We start from the raw sequence: 22,009 nt of genomic DNA, 5'->3' as shown, positions 1-22,009 counted from the left end.
AGAATGCTATTATATATATATATATATATATATATATATATATATATGTTTGGTAATGACCTATTAATGAACATAATTTTAAAGTGTTATATTAATTACTATTTTTTGACATATATAAATGTTTGAATTTGCATGAACTATCTATTAAGAAGTATTCAATCATGATTTTAAAGAAATTTAATATAGAGCATTACCTGTAACACTTTTTAATAGTTTGGTTCTTCTAGCATTTACATCACATTTTTTCATTCATTAGTCCTCTGTACCTGATAATAAATAACATTTTTCTTAAAACTTTATTTCATTTTTCTGGTCTTCCTGATCATGAACTGCTGTGATGAACTAAAACATTCATCTGTAACAGAAAGAGTAATTGAAAAATATCTTCTGTTCATCACAAAGGAAAGAGAAACAAAATAGTACCACAGAAGAAAATAATGAAACTGAAGAAGTAAAACCAAACTAGATAAACCTGACTTGTGCCATGATGTGTGATTATGCTAAAATACACAAAAGGAATACAAATTTCATGATGAAAGTATTTCATTTTATCAAAAAAGCTCCATGCTTTGGTGGAAACAAGAGAAACAGTTAGCGGTAGTGTCCCCCTCCTGCCTGGAAGTTTAAATACTTGGATTACCTGAGCCGGACCCCAAGCGTGCATGCATGACTAAGGTTATTTGTTTGATATTTCTTCTGAACCTCATATTGATTTCTCTTTTTCCTAATCGCATGTAAGGTGATATTATTTATGTTAATGCATGTAAAAAAATTTCCTGGGTAATTGTTAGTATTATCAGTAGGTTTATAAATGATTACATGCAAAACCATGTTGGAATGCTTGTCATCTGATATTAATAGTCATGTATATGAAAAAAAAAAAACAAGAATCCTGGTAAGTGGAGCTCTGATGTGGTGTATACTATCAGTTCTCTGTGAAAACCATCCAACACCACTTTTGGCTGATTCTCAAGTAAATGACCTATGAGTACACATTCACATTCTTGTGCAGACAGACCTGCAACTAGTTATTTAAATGAGTTTACTGCATTGTATTTACAAATTGAATGAAGTACTTTGTAACATCCCTTGCAGCCCTGGATGATGCGTTTTGCAACAACTTGTACTTTTTGAGCTAAAAGAACCATTTCTTATATACAAGCTAACCATTAGTAGACCATATTTGTGATTTCTTCTGATACAATATACGTACCTACACTGAAAGACAAGGTGGCACAGTAGGTAATGCTGAGCCTCACAGCTGCCTGTCTTTGAATCCCTTGCCCAGTTGCCTTCTGTGTCTAGTCCATGTCTTTGTGGGTTTTCTTCAGAGTACTCTAGTTTTCTTACCACATCCACAAAAACAGAGATCATGGCCTAGATTAATTAGTGATTCCAAGCTGGCCCTGTATATGCATTAAACATCTGTCTATTCTGGAACCTACTTAGTTCAGTTCAAGTTTTAAAATTCTAGTAGCACTGGATACTAATCTAGTACCACACCTGGACACGGCATTAGTCCACCACAAGGCACAATCATGTACCTTTCTGGGCTCACAAACAAACTGAGTATCTGCAGAAATCACACATAGAAAAGGTTACATGTGATCTCCACACAAACAGCAAACCTGCAAGGATTCCAACCGAGAACTCTGGTGCCCACTAATGCATTAACACCTATTCTATATTCTCATGGCTAAATATATACAAGTCCTTTATGCCAATTTATTGAGAGAAGCACAAATCCTACCTAAAGTTGGATTGCTAAATTTGTCTTTTTTTCAGTCATGATACACAGGAAGGCTAGGTCCTTTTAAGGATTTTCAAAAGAGAAAGCCAGCAAACCCCCACGACCACTGGAAATTGCATGTGCTGGTTAATTTGACTACTTTGTTTGTGGCCCTTGTTGTGTGATGCAAATGGTGAGTAATAATGATGGAAGCAACTTTGGAAAATAAACAAAAAGAAATGTGTAAAGAAACAATAGAAAGAAATAAGGAAGTAAAGGCAATAAAATAAATATCATACATTCTCTTCCTTGCCAGGATTTTTAGGGAAATAAGCCCAGTCATCAATTTACTGAAAAGTGAGGCACTGGGTGGCTGTTGCCTATCCCTGCAGCAATGGGGGCATGCAAATATCAACAGTGGAAGGGGTGCTGGTCCACCACTGGGCACATTTTTGCACACTACACTCTCATATTTACTCATAGTTGGCTAATTTCCCCAAGGATAATCCATACAACACATGAAAAAAGAGCAGACTTCTCACAGACAATATCATGATTTCAGACCCCAAGTCTCTTGGATTTGTGAGACAGCAAGGTTAACGGTATGACCCTAAGAAAATCCAGTAAGCTTAACCATCCATCCATTTTGTACTGTACCTTATCCATTGGATAATAGTGTAAGAAAATTACTACAATCTTAAATCTGTATTTTTAATTTGTAATGGCCAGAGAAGAAATTTCTAAATGACGGTCACAAAGAGTGAGGTGCTATGTAATCAAAGGTTTAACAAAATTAATTTAATGACAAAGAAAAGTGCAAGGTCAAAAAGACTAATTAAAGGTCAGTCCCTTAGTAGACACACTCCGTTCTGTCCTCGCTTACACTAACTAAGTCTCTTTTAGGTTTTAGGATCAAGTGCCACTGATGTTCTTTTATTGTCTGCAGTCATGTGTGATAATCCAGGTACAGTATGTGAGGGGCCATAACAAAAGCAAGCATTAACTGAAGACAGAATAAAGCATGCATTGCATTGCTGTGCAATGACAAAAACAAAGTTGTTAGGTGCACTAAGGTATGGTGCAATCTAATTGCCAGAACGTGACTCCAGCCATTCTGCAACAGATGTGACTAAGTGCCCTTGTAACTTTGATGTATGAGGAAATCAATGGGCTTCTCTGCAGCGTTATTTGTTTGCAGAATTCTCCACTGCTACACTCACAAATTATATGAGCAAGTAGATAAACAGCTGGATAAATGAACATAACATACAGTGTACTGGTTGAAAACTACATAAAGTACAAGGGTTGGTCAAAATGATTGAACATGAACATGAAAAGACTTAATATGGGGAAAGAAATAAATGCCCCATAGCCCTTTCACAAATCAATAATTACCATAAGATACTGCTTTGTGAACTAACAAGTTTATCTTTTCTCAAGTTTGCTTCTGGGTATGATGTGTTTTAACCAGTCTGAAAGTACAGTAAATAGATTAAATCAGAATTTGCAATGTAGTATGAAGAGTATTCAAATCATATGACTATCCTTGCTGAAGGTGTGTTGCAGCATTGAGTTATGCCTCATCTTGGAGCGAGATGCAGCACACCTCAGACACAGTAGTAAGTATTTAAGCAATTGGGGCACTACCCTTAGGTGATAAATGTGGAGTTAGGTGTGTTTCTCCTAATGACACCAGAGGCATCTGTTTGCAGAGCCGCAGCATATTGATGACTGCAAATCTACAACAACACTTTCAGGTCAGGGGTTTGTTTAACAGAGTGTAAGTTTTATGCATGGGAATAGGAAAGCAAACATTGAAAGCTGATTGCAGAAGTCTATGTGTACAGTTAAAAAAAATCATTAGCAAAACTGTATGCTAGGTATGTGTTGAACTGAATGTCTTATGTTAGTATTTAATGTCTAAAACTGTATTGATGTTATTTCCAAAAACTGCACTGAGCTCAAAGTGCTCTTCACACCAGCCCATAACTGTATTTTCTGTAACATTGCCATATCAAAACTGTTCTGATGTTATCTCCTAGCACTGCATTATTGTCATGATGATGTGGCTTTGCAAATACATGATATGGAATGATCCTGGAATAAATCAGGCTTTCAAGCAGTAAAGAATACTAGGGTGTTGTACTGTTTTAGCCATTATGAATGAAGTGAGAAGTCAAGCAAAAGAACACCTTTTATTGGTTAACTAGAAAGATTACAATATGTAAGCTTTCGAGGCAACTCAGGCCCCTTCTTCAGGTATGAAATGTCCTGACATTGCACTCTATGTGGGATAAACTGGACAAACACTCCACCAGAGAATGAATTTACACAAGTTCCACATCAAGCATGGCAACACAGATGTTCCTGTAGCAGCCCACTTCAACAGCCATGGACACTGTGAGAGGGACTTTAAAGTCACAGTGCTTATGGGCAAATTCAGAACACAGCAAGAGAGAAAAGAATGGGAAGTTAAACTGATTCTAAAATTTAATAAATTGCAACATGGTTTGAATAGAGACAAGAGTTTTATGGCCTGATATGAGGATTGTTTGCATCTCTCGGACTGAAACAACCTGTCTACAGACCCACGTTGTATTGAAAAACTCATCAGAAACTTTAAAAGACTTTGTTGGACAGTTATCTTATACAAAGATCTTGACTATACATTTTTCTCCTCTCTTGTTAAATGAAATTCAGCCTGAAGAGGTCTATTCATTTTTTACATTTCAGATGTCTCATTTAAAGGTTTCCCAATGTTGTATCTCTCATAGTGTCTATATAAACACACGGAACTCCAGTCTATGTATTACACCTTGCCTAAAGAAGGGGCCTGAGTTGCTTCAAAAGCATGCATACTGTAAGCAGTAAAGAAAAACCCTGATGAACTAGTTTAAAGGAACTAATTCTAAATTAATGAAAAACAAATCTGAGTGAAGTCTTTAAATATGATAAGTAATAACAACACAGAATGTAATATTTGAAAAGCAGCCATCATTTAGGAAACAAATAACCGTATTGTTTCAGCACGAATCTATCTCTTATTACAAGCCATGGCATAACCATTGAAAAAACAGAAATGTGGAGACAATGCCTTGGAAATTTGAATAATTGTGGCGTGCCAAAAATACACCCACGGTGACCAGACAAGTAAACAGGAAATGTATCCTTACCTCAAGAAAATATTACTAAGAATCTGTGATAAAATGCATTTTTTCCAGTTGATTTTGAACTAGAACTGCAGAAGTTGTTTTCTAAAATTGAAACCTCTGCTGCTTGAAAGTATTCTGTAAGTTTTAAGGCTTTTGCTTTCACTTTGGGACTTCAATGCCCCTCATCTCCATTATAAATGGAAAAAGCCTAATCTCATGTTCCTGATTAACATATACCATGATTGTGATGAAATAACATCATCTTGAAAAATACCAAACTTATTCTTAAATATGCTAGCAGCATAGTGTTTTGCATTTTTATATGGCATAGTTGTCAATAAAAAAATCTACAAAAGTAAAGATTTAGCTGTTTTATTTTGCATAAACTTTTTTAAGGTTTATTTGTAGCACAATAATGAACTCAAAAAGTAAACTCTGTTAGCAAGTACAGTATAATGAATAAAATAGTCAATGTTTTTATTACAAATTATTATTTATATGAAATTAAATTAATTTTTCTAATTTGCAAAGTCACTTACAAATGCTGTATAATTAAACTAATTTAGACTTTTGGAACTTTTAACATGATTTTATTGGGTAAAAGGCATTTTGAATTTTCTGTTGATTTATAAAAATAGAGTTATATAATTAAACATAAGTTCAAATAATAATGAGCATAATTAACCAAATAAAATATCATAATTATATAGAAAAAATAAAGGTTTCAGTAAATATTTCAGAAAAGAAAGCAAAAGTAATTCTTGATAAGAGATAAATTTTGCACAGTCAGGTACCAGTGAGGCAATCACACACAGCCTGAAGGTCGGTTCTGAGGTGTCACCTTCTAATCTCTCAGTCCACAGGTCCAAGAAATTCCAGGAAAAACAATTAGACACTTGTAGCAAGATCATGATATAAACTTAAGGAATCCCGGAGACTGACTCTTCTGATTAAGCAGCCAAGCTAGAAAGAAATAAACAAATATTTTGAGTTCTGATATCTTACTTCTTTTACATGATGGTTATGTTATAGAACAGTGTTTCTCAATCTTTAAGTATTTGCGACCCAAGTTTTCATAACAGTTTTAATCGTGCCCCCCTAAGGTTTTTTTGAAAGGAGCCCACTAATACCAGTTTGTTCTTTTTTAATTAATGATATATCATAGATGCATATTTTATTATACCTGCTTAACTTTTATTGACATTTATCTAACTCTATATTTATTTTTCTAGTATCAGAATGTAGTTTAAGTCAATTTGTTTTGGTTTCAATAGATGTATTTTTCATATTTTCGATTCTTGTTTTCTTTTTTTCGCATCTTCACGCCCCCCTTTTTGTTACTTCGTGCCCCCCTAGAGATGCCCACCCCACAGTTTGAGAACCACTGTTATAGAATACAGTATGTCTGGGAGATATCAAAAACTTGGTTGCCACACTATGACAGCACTGTATACTCTACCTATGACAATATTAATAGTAATTTTGAATATCCAGACAACTGTCCTTTATTTTTATTAATCTAACTCACATGGTTACATAATTCATATCTCTTTCTGTTTTAATGGAGGGTGACAGGGCTTGGGCAGTGGCGGCGAGGTCTTTTTTTTATCCAAGTCATTAAATTCTCTTGTAGCCTATACTTATTGTCTTGATATTTAAAACTTGAGCTGCAACTGAATTACTGTAATTTTCCACAGCTTGAACTTTAGCTACAAATTAACAGATTGCCTTTGGCATAATAATTGCAGCTATTTAATGGAAATAAGCTTGCAAATTTGAGGCAAACAGAAGAAATGCATTCCTTCTTACTTGAAATACAGCAGTTGTCCTGCTATATTATTTCATGAAGCAGGGAGTGTCGCATCCAGCAACTCTAGATGTATGTACTGTACTTCTCAGAACTACTCTATCTTTAATTACTATTTATGTACTTTGAAAGCCAAATTGAGAGTTAGTTAGCAGACTGCTCTTTTGTGTGATCTGAAGTAATGAAAAATAAATAAATCTGTTTTGGAAAAGGCTTTCTACACATACCAGATATATATATATATATATATATATATATATATATATATATATATATATATATATATATATATATATATTATTTAGAGACCACAGAAAAGTTATAGAGAATGTATAGTAGGTAGTAGGTGCGATTTGATGATATCACTTCATACTCATTTTTCTATGGTATAACCTATGGTTGATTGAAGTGAAATTAATTTTTTTTCATAATCTTTTGAAACTTTCCTATTTTATTTGGATATAATAATACATTCTTATAATCAATAATTATTCTTTAATTTGCATTTGTGTTTAGCGTTTAAGCCATCCTTTAATCAGTGCAACAAAAAACAGTCTTTGACTTTAGCAAGTCACTTATCATGAACATGCTCTTAAAATAAAAAACAAAAATAAAATAAAAGTGGAATTATGTTATCTTGTAATCCACTCATTGTAAAACCATATTCCTAATATATAATAATAGCAATTTGTCCTTGAATTTGAGGGTGTATCTCTGGGGTTTTAACCTATGACTTTATGGTTTTCTGTCTATCTCCTATGATCCCCTTTTTCAGTAAATTCTACACATCAAGTTAGGAATGTGTGCCTGTTATTTGCATTACAACAAATAATAATCTGATTATTTAGAAAGTAAGTATTTTTACAATTATGCCTAAAGACAACAAACTGAACCATCTTACCAAACCTTTGTCATAAAGGTCTCATGTAAACTGTACAGCTCATTCTCCAAAGCACACATTTGCATGACTAATCTTCTTAGGAATTAAATTATCATTTCAAGCACATCATTTAGCTTAACAATGTACACATTAGTCCTCTGTAACTATTTCTGAAGTTTCTTTGCCGTTGTTGGAAAAAGAGCAGCGTACTCATTAAGACTCAGTTCATGAATAAATAATAAAAGCTTATTATGAAGAGTGCAAAATAAGATTTCTACATTGTGTTCATCTCTGATACTGCACATGGTGAAAACATAAAGATGGTAATCAAATATTAATTTGATATTATAAACATATTGGGCTTCATGTAATGCGGTGCATGGAATTCACATTAAAATGGTGTACGAACAAAACTGGAAATGTGTGTACACACAATAAAACGAAGATGCATAACATTGTGCGTCTGCCAAGTTCCACACATTTCCCCTTTATAAATCCCAATGAACGTAAAATTTAATGCACTTGCATGTGCCTACAGCCCACCCGACTCCACCCATAAATTTGCATTATTTGAATATGCAAATTAATACAAATAGCTCCTTCCATTCACTGTTTTGTTAAAAGACAAGGACAAAAGCATGTGTAAAAAAGAAGAATTTCAGCAAATTTCAGCAGTGGTTGCTGCGAATTGCACTTTCATATTTCCCAGTTCAACCACAGTGTAAGGAAATCTTATATATCTGGATAACAAGTGGATAATACCATCCTATGCAGCTGGCATGTCACGACTTGGTGAGGACTGAAAAATAAATGATTGGTCAGCAAGTTCATGTTGAAAAGCTTATGTGGCTAAAAACCAGAGAGTGGACAGAACTTGCAAAGGAGCAGGTAGAGCCCAGTTCCTCAAAGTTTGTCTTTGTAAAGCCGGAGCCAGTTAAGCACACATTTCCAAGAGGATAGCTCTTGGAAATCGAAATCAACTTAGAAGCCAGTCATCATCATTTATAAGTATGTGCTCTATTCTAATTCTTCCATTTGCAATGTCATCTAACAACACTAAAGCAGCTTTCGTAATTGATATAGTTTGGCCATTCTGTGCACCATTATATTATTACAGAATTATTACAATCAAGTGAATTAAATTTGTTAATGATATGGAGTTAATTTTTGTATATTTGATAAATTCTGTGTCATGGATGCGAATATGAAAAGGAAGGGAAATGGCACAGAAACAGTAGCACTGCTTTCACACTGGGTGCCACCAGTTTGCAAAATTGAGCAGAAACTTGTGTATGCAAGGTGTGAGGCTGCCATGAAAATGTGCGTCACTTTATGCCAAATTTAGTTTTTATACATCTCGAAGTGTGCGTGGAATTGGGCATACGCAACATTTTTGTGCATAAGTACGTGGTCATCAACAGTCCTTTCTCTCCATCAGCTTAAGAGTAACAAGCATCCTGGTAGCTTTAGATGGAAAGCACAAACCAGTTCTGAATGAAGCATTCTCACATACACTGGAACAGTGCAGTATTGCACAGTAACCTAACGCACACATCTTTAGTATGTGGGAGGAACATTAAAGTACCTATCAAAAAACCCACACAGGAATAGGGACAACATGAATACTTCACAACTAAAATGACCAGAATGGAATTTTCCCTTCATGCAAGTGACACACAGGGGCCAGTGTCAAAAAACTTCATATTGAGATTTCTTCTGATGAGTTATTATAATTGAAATAATGTGTCTGAGAGTGCAAATGGAACAAACTAGACCAAACAGAATTTCATCCTACACAACCCAACGATGAAGGTTAGCACTGTTGTTCAATAAGACCAAAGTCAAGCAGAGGTTGTATTTATCAAACATGTACATGGTGGAACCTTCCTTCAAGTATATCAGCTCAGTTCCTCTAAGAGGCAACTTATTTCATACAAGACATTCAATAATGTTAATAACAGATAAATCAGCTCTTATTCTTTGTCAGCTGATCACCATTCTTTTGTCTTTGTTTCTATGTGTCCCATTGTCCTTCTACATAGCATGACAGGCAAGATATTTTTTGGAGGTGACATACCTGTGGAAACCTCTGTTTCCAGTTATAATACCCCTTTATTGTAAACCAGTATCAAAGCCCTGACTCATAATAAACTGTGTTAGGTTTGACAGAATATTCTTTCCAGCTTCTGGTATGACACCATGAGCTAATGAATCTGTGTTTTTCTGCTGAAAATCAGGGACTTTTCTGAGTTAAGCAGTGCAGAATGGCCTGTGCCAAGTTATCAGTTTGGTGCAGTGGGCTCAGTGGTGTTATTCCAAAACAATGAAGTAAGGCCAGGATGAAAAGCAGGAAAGATGTGTCAGAAGATAAAATGTAACAATTAAGAAGCTAGGATCAAAACCATAAAATCCGTCAAAACCAGAAGGCAACAACAAAAATAATCATTAGAAAAACAGAGTCATAGAACTGAAAGCCATGAATTGAAGAAACTGAAACATTTAGATAATTAGTTAGAGGGTCAAATCTTGGATGGAATTTACTTGGAGCTCCCAACTATATAAACATAAATGATGTAACCCTAGGTGACACCTGTAAACCACGGCAACTGCATAGCACATCATGCCAACAAGAACACAAAATGAACAAAAAAAGAACAAGATTTTCAAAACAAATAATTCTTAAATTATTAATCAACCCAGTAATAATATTAACATACTTAGGTATTCCCAAAAAAGAGGTAAGTACTGCCAAAATGTACCTGCCATGCTAACCTTCTGGGCCTGGTTGATAGTACCAATAGGCTTCAACTAGGCCACCTGTCTCCCTTCTTCAGCTATGGCTTGTACTGCTCTATCAAACTACTTCTTGATACTCTGTGGCCTGCTGATTAACAAATCATTGCATAAAACTAGAGTGGAGTGGCAACTATTCAGAAGAACAGTTACATTTGCAGGAGGAGCAATGTGTCAATCTAGCAACAATTGACAAAATATGGTTTCGCTTGCTGCAGTGATGTATTTAAAATCTAATTTTGTTGCTGTCCAAAAAAACTCACATTTTACATTTTTGGGGATATAGTAATTTTTCTAGTTCTTATGTAAAACACATAAGAACCAAAATGTATATACATATATACAGATATCTTTTTAATGAATTTGCATTGGACAAAAACTCATCTGGATGTGGAGCTTCTTTCCCCATAGGCACTCATGGCACCAACCATGCTGATATAATTTTAAGGTTTTATAAAAATCATTCTTCATTTACTTTCCCTGGCAAGGTGCAATCTAAAACATATTTCAACTATATGTGATGGTTAATATCATTTTCTGAGCAGTTTTTAACAATAACTGACATGTTATGTTACCCTGTAATTTATAGTGTACTGTTAATCCAATTAAAATCTAATTAGGCAAACCTTGGAGAAAAAATAAAGTTTCAGAAAGTTCAATATTATGTAAGTAACAAAAACACTTTGACAATACCCTCCTGGGGCTGTGCGTAGAATTCACACTATAACATGACGTACGGACAAAAGCGTAAATGTGCTTACGCACAAAAAAATCCAGATGCATAAATCTGTGCTTACGCCAACTTCCACGTTCTTCCGCTACATAAATCCCGGTCAGCGTGAAAAGTAACGCACGTGCACGTGCCTGCTGTCCCGCCCCAACTCCTCCCAGAATTATGCCTCTTTGAATATGCAAATCAATATAAATAGCCCTTAAGCTCAGCCTTCTGTGAAAAGACAATGGCAAAAGCACAGGGGGAAAAAAGAAGAATTTCAGCTAATACCAAGTGGAGGCAAGGAAAAATGTACTATTTGTTGGTTTAAACAGTGATATAATCAACAAAAGGAAGTTGATCGAGTGACATAGCGTGTCGGAGAAACTCGAAAGCTCAAGTTCACAAAATCGCACAGTGCCAGAAATAAAAAAGAAGCTGTCACATATCAAAGTCACTGTGAAAAGGCGAGCCGTAGCCCACTGTCTGAGTGTCATATGAAAGCTTATTAGGGTACAGAGAGAAAAAAAAAGGCACACAGTGGGAAAAAAGCATGAAATTTCAACTTTAATCACAAAATTTCCACTTTAATTACGTAGTTTATTTTCTCATTAAAGTAGAACATCATAAACTTCATCTTAAAATCATTTAATATACTAGTTTCTCAAATCCCATTGTAACGAAAGTAGCACGTTAAATGCTTTGTTTTGTATTTGATCTTCTATGTGCTCTATATGTGTGTGCTTCCGGGCTTTCTCTTCCTACGACAGGACACAGAATCCATTACATTTGTAATATTACAGCTCTCTGAATAATTAAAATACAGAGATGTATACATGATATCATTTTCATGATGATAGGAGTTAAAGCATGTTATTAAACACGGGAACACAGTGGTGCAGTGATTGTTCATGTCTCACGCAAGATGCTTGCTGCGCCATGCGCGACCTCCAATGAAATACTTTATTTTAGCAGTACTGTCTCTTTCAAATATACTAACCTCCAATTCCTGCCCTTACTTTTCTTTCTCCAAATACTCAATCGCCACACAATCAGCTCTGTAATAGACGTTAAGCCATCTGTAAGCTTAGAACGCCGATTCTTCAAAATTTTTAAGGAACATTCAGTGTCGCGTCAGACCCAGCAAGAATACAGTGCAAAGCAGGAAAAATCCGTGAACGGAGCGCCAGATCCTTGCTGGCGTAGTGACACCGTGTCCTCACATGTTTCATTATTAACAATATAGATTATTTAAATGAAGTTAAAGTTTTATCTGTATAATATAATAAACATATTTTGCTGCATTTCATCTTAAAAATGATATCGTCATTTTCAAATTGGCAGTATGGCTGAGGCAGCGTGTGCTTGATGCTGTATACCGATAATTCTCTGCTGTAGATCTGTGATTCCCCACTCAGATATAGTGATATAAATACTCCGAGTGGTGCAGTGAGGGTAATATGGAAAAAGATGATCTGCTGTGGCAACCCTTAACGGGAGCAGCTGAAAGAAGAAAAAGAAGAAGGTGCAGTGAGAGTAACAATGCTAAAGCAGCTATGGTATTTGGAATACTTTGGCTATTCGCATAACCATTATATTGTTACAGGTTAATTACAATCAGATGCCTTAAACTAATAAACAATATGCAGTTAGTTTCAGTGTATACGATAAAGCCGCGTCAAGGATGTGGATCTAAAAAAGAAAGGGTAACCACACAGGAACACTAGCACTGCTTTGACGCTGGGTGCCGCCAGTCTGCAAAACCGAGCAGAGAACTTGTGTACTCCAGGGTTGGAGCTACCGTGGAAATGTGCGTGGCTTTACGCCAAGTTTAGGTTTTATACATTGCGATTTGAGCGTGGAAACATTTGTACGTAACATTTTTGTGTGTACATACCGTTTATACATGAGGCCCCAGGTCATTAGGTGACATCATGGAGTAGGCCTAAGATACTGGGTTCTTTAAGAACTACAGAATGCTTAAGGCTACAGTGGTCTTGGCTGGGGTACTGAGAACTGATGAACTTAAAACTGGGAGTTGAGAAGAGAAGGCACTGCTTTATGTGTTTGAAAGGTGGCCAGTTAGATAAGTCACCCAAACTAGGAGTGAGACAGTCATTACCTTTGATGGTAGGCCAAAAAGGCTTAGGTTTACTTTTTATTTCGTACTGTTGAGTTTATTAGGTGTGCTCACATATGATGTGAAAATGCCTACTGTCATTGCCATATGTCTTTCTTCTCATGAAACATTTCAGCTCCCAGTGGACCGATTTTGTTGAAATTTGGCAAACTTACTCTTCAAGTTAATTTATCAGGAAAGTTCCATTTTCATCTAGGTATCTCAAATGAGCATTTGGTACAAATTTCTGAAATTTCAAAATCTCCCAATGAAAAGAATTTTTAAACTCAGAGATACAGAAACATGCTGTACAACTTAAATTATGGATTGCTTTACTGTTTGAAAATTTCCATGAGTGGGGTTACTTTATTTTGTGAAATTTGCATATTTTCCTCTTGTCTGACAACTGCTCCTGACAACAAAATGGAAAATTGGAAATTTGCACTCCATGAAAATAATTGACCATTGTAGGCTTATATCAATTTTCAATTTTGTACAGTGTTTTTAAACATTATGTATTTAATTTAGTGTATCAACACATATAAAATCAGGTTCTGTTATCACTGTTATCTTTGAATATGACTCATTATTGCAAAAAATATTTAATAAACAAAAATGTGATAAGTGACTCTTGATGAAGTAACTAAAAAAATTCAAAAGGTCCAACTTTCAAATTAGTTAGCTAAATCATTAAACAAAATATTATACCATTTTAAATGTTTTTATATAAAAATACTCAATTTCATTTTAAACTTGGCTTCCTTGGAATTAACTCTGAGTGCAAAGAACTGGCAAGAAGACTATCCTTCTTTCAAAATATTTATATTTTATCATATATATCTCACAGAACCGTGAGGTCACTCCCATCTGAGTTGACCAATGCTCCACCCTTTCCGCCTCTCTGTATAAAGTTACTTGACCAGCAGACCTCCATCAGACCAGACCAAGGGCTCATGAAGACAGATTATTTACATTTATTTTAGATTTATTTATTCTCTTTGGTGTGAATGCCAGGCGTCATGTTTGAAGGAAACCAGGCACCACTCATCACCAGATCAATACCATCCCTACAGTGAAGCATGGTGGTGGCAGCATCATGCTGTGGGGATGTTTTTCAGTGGCAGGAACTGGGAGACTAGTCAGGATAAAAGGAAAGATGACTTCAGCAATGTACAGAGACATCCTGGATGAAAATCTGCTCCAGAACGCTCTTGACCTCAGACTGGGGCAACGGTTCATCTTTCAGCAGGACAACGACCCTAAGCACACAGCCAAGATATCAAAGGAGTGGCTTCAGGACAACTCTGTGAATGTCCTTGAGTGGCCCAGCCAGAGCCCAGACTTGAATCCGATTGAACATCTCTGGAGAGATCTTAAAATGGCTGTGCACCAACGCTTCCCATCCAACCTGATGGAGCTTGAGAGGTGCTGCATAGAGGAATGGGTGAAACTGGCCAAGGATAGGTGTGCCAAGCTTGTGGCATCATATTCAAAAAGACTTGATGCTGTAATTGCTGCCAAAGGTGCATCGACAAAGTATTGAGCAAAGGCTGTGAATACTTATGTACATGTGATTTCTCAGTTTTATTATTTTTAATAAATTTGCAAAAACCTCAAGTAAACTTGTTTCACGTTGTCATTATGGGGTGTTGTGTGTAGAATTCTGAGGGAAAAAATGAATTTAATCCATTTTGCAATAAGGCTGTAACATAACAAAATGTGGAAAAACTGATGCGCTGTGAATACTTTTCGGATGCACTGTATGTATATATATCCATCCATCCATCCATTTTCCAACCCACTGAATCCGAACACAGGGTCACGGGCGTCTGCTGGAGCCAATCCCAGCCAACACAGGGCACAAGGCAGGAACAAATCCTGGGCAGGGTGCCAACCCACCGCAGGACACACACAAACACACCCACACACCAAGCACACACTAGGGCCAATTTAGAATCGCATATCCACCTAACCTTCATGTCTTTGGACTGTGGGAGGAAACCCACGTAGACATGGGGAGAACATGCAAACTCAACGCAGGGAGGACCCGGGAAGCGAACCCGGGTCTCCTAACTGTGAGGCAGCAGCGCTACCATATATATATATATATATATATATATATATATATATATATATATATATATATATATATATATATATATATATATATATATATATACATATATATATATATATATTGCTCCTCTGAAACCCCCTCTTAAACGGTGATACAATGGAAAACAAATACAATTTTTTTTTTACCTCCTCTTTGCTCGATCACCTGCTGGCTTGCTGCTGCTGCAAAGCTGTGTGATCTGTATCTTGCACAGCGCTTCAAACATTTAAAAGCCTGTACAGCAGCTGTCCTACTCTTTGTCTTTTACTTCTGGCCCCGAGCATGGTTAAATCTCTTAGCACAAACTCTCATCTCACGGGATGGGAGTTCTTGATATTTTTTAGTTTATAATTTAAAAATGGAATAAGAATCTGAAAATCTAACAACATCACATTAGTTTTGATAAATTCTGAAAAGAATGATACCAAACATATATATGTAGCTTTTAAAATAAGCCCGATTTAAAACGTGACATAAAAACATCACCATTGCACGTTTAGACTTAGGATTTTATATATTTATATATATATATATATATATATATATATATATATATATATATATATATATATATATATATATATATATATATATATGTGCTATATTATATAGTATAGGTTTCAGCTTTGCACCTGATTCTACCAGGATGGACTATAGCTGCCTGTTGTTATGATTATTGTTACTTTCTTAATTTTTGGGGGGATTAATACAATTTTAATGCCATATATTTGTTTTCCTGGATTTTTTAGTGGGTGCCACCATCTATAGCTTGCATCATTATTTGGGACATATAACTTAAATTACATTACATGACATCAGTGGAGATGCACAAGTGATACTTATAGCCCAAGCTAAAATAGAGTGCATCATTTTTGTTATTAATAATATACCAAACAAATATGAAGTATCTTACCAACAAGGCAAATAATGGCAGAAGTATTATCAGAGAGACTCCAACAACCATAAGTGCAATAGCCCAGGAAGGCACTGACTGATGACTCTTACCACCTTGGAATGAAGACACAAAAAAACAATAGAATTACCACAATATATTACCAATTTCTTGAGAGTTTCATACTATTTGCTGTTGTTTATTTGAATTATTATCTGTTAGTGCAAGCAATAAAAAACCATCCATCCATTATCCAACCCACTATATCCTAACTACAGGGTCACGGGGGTCTGCTGGAACCAATCCCAGCCAACACAGGGTGCAAGTCAGGAAACAAACCCCGGGCAGGGCACACACACACAGCATACACTAGGAACAATTTAAAATTGTCAATGCACCTAACCTGCATGTTTTTGGACTGTGGGAGGAAACCGGAGTACCCAGAGGAAACCAACGCAGACACAGGGAGAACATGCAAACTTCATGCAGGGAGGACCCGGGAAGCAAACGCAGGTCTCCTAACTGCGAGGCAGCAGTGCTACCACTGTGCCACTGTACCGCCTGCAATAAAAAACTTAAAGTAAATTAAAACACTAATTAAAAAAAATAAATAAAACTTAAAAAAAAAAAACACCCAATGCCAATCCTTCTGTCTCTGGATATTCACCCACTAATGTAACAAGTTCATCTTCCAAGTGCAGTGCCCTTCATCATTTAACCCTTTACAGTGATACAAAATAGGTGTTGTGTAAAATAATTAAAAAGCTACCCAAAGTAATTTATTATTAAAATGTTTAAAATAACACTCCCCCTTGTCTTCTTTAACATTTGTTCCTAATTTTCAATGCTCTATGTACTTCTCATCTATAAAAACACTGCTTTTGTACTATGTGAACTTATCTTGCAGCTGGGTGTCGGAAGACAGATGGGGCCGGACCGATTAGCCACACAGTGTTCTGGCCTTTGGGTGTGTGCCCATGTGCAGTACAACTTGAACTTTTCAGTTTAGTAGTTGGGGCTTGAAATCTACAGGCCAACAGACTCTGGAATGCTGTTTTTTGTTTTTTTTTTAATTGTATATTTGCATTTTGGGTTTGTGCTTTTCGCAGTGAAGGCTATACAGTTCAAACCAGCAAAGAGGGATGAAAAGTCCTGTACTAATTGCTCCCTTAAAGGAAGCAACAGTAATTTTAAAAAAGCAGGTTAATATTAGTAACGTATTGAGCACGACACATTACATTACATTTTCACTTTGACCCACACAGGACTGTATGGCCGCACTAAATTTGAAAAAGCCACCATGGATACCTTCATGTGCTCCTTCCACTTCCGGACAAAGAAGCAAGCAGTACAATGTCTCAACTACAAAGAAAGCAGAGCCCTGATGCGATTAGAAAATCACTTTCCCAATTTAATGCGGACATTGCACTGCCCAGCAAACATATGGCTGCAGGGTGGTTAGCACTACCAGCACTCAGTGTTCCAGAATCTTGTGTACAAGCCATGCAGTGTATGTAATCTGTGTGTTCTTTTCATGTTATTGTGGCCTGTACTTTTTTATTTTAAACATATTCAATCCTAAACATGAGGTGCTGTTAATTCTATTTAGGAAGTTCATAACCAATACACTTCTGCAGTCTAGAGCTGTAGTTGCGAGGGTCTCAGTTTACCTAATGTTAAAACATATTGTATATTGCTTTATTTTGGAAGATGACGACTATGTATGAGTGGATCACACTGATTTGATGACGACTGAGATAAATTAAGCACCAGCATCCTGTTGTTTGCTTGATTTTTTGTGATGCAAATAGTGTATCACAGTGATTGAATTTGTTAGATAATTTAATATTAAAGTTTGAGATTTCTGCACTCTATGATTTAATAATTATCAGAGTAGGGGTAGTTGCTCAAAGAAAGTAATCTGTTATAAATTAGTCAGTCAGTCAGTCTTCAACCCGCTATATCCTAACACAGGGTCATGGGGGTCTGCTGGAGCCAATCCCAGCCAACACAGTGTGCAAGGCAGGAACCAATCCCGGGCAGGGTGCCAACCCACCACAGGACACACACACACACACACACACACACACGCACACACACACACACACACACACACACACACACACACCAAGCACACACAGGACAATTGAGGATCGCCAATACACCTAGCCTGCATGTCTTTGGTCTCCTTACTGCGAGGCAGCAGCACTGTTATAAATTACTTCTCTCAAATTTTAAAAGGATTAATTTATTTATAGAAAACATAATTGCATTACCAATGACTTTACTGGGCGGCTCGGTGGCGCAGTGGTAGCACTGCTGCCTCGCAGTAAGGAGACCTGGGTTCGCTTCCTGGGTCTTCCCTGCGTGGAGTTTGCATGTTCTCCCCGTGTCTGCATGGGTTTCCTCCCACAGTCCAAAGACATGCAGGTTAGGTGCATTGGTGATCCTAAATTGTGCTTGGTGTGTGTGTCCTGCGGTGGGTTGGTGCCCTGCCCGGGGTTTGTTTCCTGCCTTGCACCCTGTGTTGGCTGGGATTGGCTCCAGCAGACCCCCGTGACAGGATACAGCGGGTTGGAAAATGGATGGATGACTTTACTTATACATTACTCTAAACACGTTCAAATATTACCAATTATAAATTATAAGGATAACACCCACATGTTCTTTCACTAATAGAAAGAAATAACTGGTAACAATGAATATGAATTTAACAGTTGAATAATATTATACTAATAGCATACATTAGTCAGGTGCCCTTTCAAACATATGAACCAGCAAGCAGAGACCCTAAATTCACAATAAGAATTCTTAATAAAAAATAAATCCTAATAATGTCCCTGTATTATGGAATAACCTACCCTTTATTATTCAGTCTTTCAATACTATTCATATTTTAAAATCTCAATTAAAATCTTTTTGTTTTCTCATTGGCATATGGAAATGTTTAAAGGTAGCAGTATCATATTTTTATTATAGTCTTTTAATGGGCTGGTAAGATTTATATTGTTTTATCTATTTATTTTTAATTTAACAATTTTATATGTTTAATATTTTTATTGATTTTATTATAAAGTCAGTTTTATTCTGTGTTTATGTAGAGCACTTTGGTCAACAATTGTTGTGTTTAAATGTGCTTTATAAATAAAGTATTGATGTTGGTTGATTGATTGATAATACAAATAAGACAGGCTTAACGACTCAAACAGATGCAAACATGGAGTCAGTAAACAATAAAATTATTACTGGTGTAGTGGCCAGCAGACAAGAGCACTTATTGTTTGGGTGGTGTCAGCTGCTTTTAATGTGTATTGTGTAACACAATCATTACAGCTGTGTTTTTGTGTCACTGCTGCCTTGCTTCTGTGTAACCTATCAAAAGGCCATCAAAAAATGTTGTAACTAATTTTATTACGTTCATGATAAAGGTAAAAACTGAATGACTTTACCTGTATACAGACTTCTTTTCAATTTTTGTTGAAACATGTGGCAGAAATAAAGTGCACATCAGGATGCACTGCTATATTTTAAGACACACAACGCTTAACAGCATTCTCATTTAATTTCATATCAAAGACTTTGTTGCTTCTGTAAATTTTAATTCATTTTGCATTCTTGGCTCAAGGGCCTGTGCATCACAATAAACAAACATACTATGGCAACTAAAATTTAATTATAAAAGTAGCCCCAATCAATTTGTCAAATGTTGTGTGAGACAAAATGCCTGCAATGGAAGAGAATTATAATACTTGTATATTATTTACTTAGAAATGCACTGAGTGTGGAATGCAAGGCCCAAACGTGTATTTAAGTCATTAACAGTATAATATCGTAAAAGAATTTAAACTGTAATGTGTTATACTACTTTGCTACTGGAAAATGAGATTACAATAGTGAGTTGCTTATTACCACATTATCTCACTAACTCTAAAAATGATTCCATCTAAACCACAGAATATGAGACACAGACATCCTACATGATCAGTTAGTCTTAAAATGTTAATGTTTGCATTAATGCTTTTTAAAAAAAAGCACAGGCTATAAGCACAAAAGGATATTTCTGTTAATTAAATACATTTTAGTTATCACATCTAGGCATGGCCTAAGTGTGACATTGCACAATTGGTCAATTTGCAAATATCAGAGTTAAGGGTGTGACTTACATTGAAAAAGCTGACATACCCATTCACATATGCATCATAAGATCCTACAAGGGCCGTGCCAAAAGTTATGAGTATATTATAATTATCAAGAAATGTCTGACGGCATTGAAATGTGCAGTAATGTTAATAATGCTTCCATCAGTCATCTCACACCTTAGTTAGATATGATGATGCCTTTTTCAGTTACGTGTTCAACATTTAGTGTGAGAAAATACCTGAGAGGAACATGCAATTTTTAGCAATGCTCAATGATTGAATTTCCAAGGAGAAAAATTCGCCAGTATCAGATAATGACTTAGGCACTTTGAAAAAAGTTTCAATAATGCCCATAGAAGATCTCCACGAACAGCCTCTGCTCAGAGCAATAAAGAATAAAATGATGAGCTCTTCAGAGAGAATCAACATCAGAGCAAAGGCAACATAAACTTGAGTAGTACAACATTGCAGTTCAAAATATGGTCACTGTTTCCTTTTCTTTGCAGAGAACTTTAATCCTCTAGAACACAGCTGAAAATGCAATGATGGGAACAAGAAATTTATGAAAAAAAAACAGTTGAATGGCCATGTTTATTTGCATAACATCTAGAAAATTCCTATTCTTAAAAGTACATATACCCAATACTTTTGGCATGACCCTCATTAATGAGCTTCATAAACCAAGATTCATCTTTGAATATTAATTGTTTTTTCATTTGGCACAGAAATGACTTTGCATTTATTATTGATTTTTCTTCCTTTACTTACCTGTTGCTGAGACACCTAGCTGTAGCATCTGTTCTTCTGCAGGATTTTTTAATGCAGATGTAGCTTTTGTCATTGAAGTAGTAGTTGTTCCTGTTTCAAGATTAAAATTAGAGGAAGATGTTGCAATGTCATTTGACGATGATGGTGATGATGATGATGATGAAGTCATGAACAAACGGGTAGTTGTAAATTCAGAGGTTGCAGATGTTGTGGTTTCATGCTTTGAACTGGAAGTAGGAGAGGGACTGGGGATTTGGGTTGTTGGTGATGAGAGCAAAGTTGGGGAATCAGAAAATGAAACTGGAGCACTGAAAGCAGAATTAGGTGATGAAGTTGTACTTGGTGATGTACCATTTTGTTGATCATTGTGGGCCGATGAAGATGACAAAACAGTTGTTGGCAATGAGGTGTTTTTTCTGTTTTCTGTACTTAACAGTGAAGAAGTTGCCAAAGTACTAGAAACATTCGAAGCTGTTAAATCAGAAGTCATCCCTGAACGTATCGATGTTGGTGTTACAGTAAATGAACTGGAAGAAGACAGTGAAAATGTACTTGATATAGTTATACTGGATGTTATAGCTGAGGTTACCGTACTGTCAAAACTGGATTGCAAAGTTGAAGAAGTATATCCTGATGACAATGAAGGGACTGCAACTGAAGCAGGTGATGATGATGATGCACTGCCAGTTGCGGATGATTTGATAGTAGTGGTAGCAGTTGCTGGGACTAAAAACAAAACAGCTTGTTTTTAAACTATAAGAAGTAAATGGTTCTCTATTTACTCAAACAGTTTGGTTTTTTATGATCAGCTAATCATCTTTGATCTATTATAGTACTAATTAACTTAATGCATGACTAAGACAAACCTGAGAAAAATTTTGAAATTTGAGGAGACTGTTCCC

At 35.9% G+C, this 22,009-nt stretch overlaps 1 protein-coding gene across 1 annotated transcript in view; it reads right to left on the bottom strand.

Annotated features, from left to right (window-relative positions):
• Positions 1-5,307: 5,307 nt before the first annotated feature.
• Positions 5,308-22,009, bottom strand: part of LOC114663082 (uncharacterized) — a 31,251-nt gene continuing 14,549 nt past the window's right edge. Inside the window, exons 4-6 of the mRNA XM_051935373.1 lie at positions 21,108-21,827; positions 16,222-16,316; positions 5,308-5,844 (exon numbers count right to left, since the gene is read on the bottom strand). Of these exons, the coding sequence (XP_051791333.1) occupies positions 5,770-5,844; positions 16,222-16,316; positions 21,108-21,827 (890 nt within the window). The 3' untranslated portion in view covers positions 5,308-5,769. The remainder of the gene's footprint in view (positions 5,845-16,221; positions 16,317-21,107; positions 21,828-22,009) is intronic.

The sequence above is a fragment of the Erpetoichthys calabaricus genome, chromosome 12 (assembly GCF_900747795.2).
Source record: "Erpetoichthys calabaricus chromosome 12, fErpCal1.3, whole genome shotgun sequence".
NCBI lineage: Eukaryota > Metazoa > Chordata > Cladistia > Polypteriformes > Polypteridae > Erpetoichthys > Erpetoichthys calabaricus.
The sequence above is the reverse complement of the archived record's forward strand: the minus strand, read 5'-3'. Positions and strand labels throughout refer to the sequence as shown.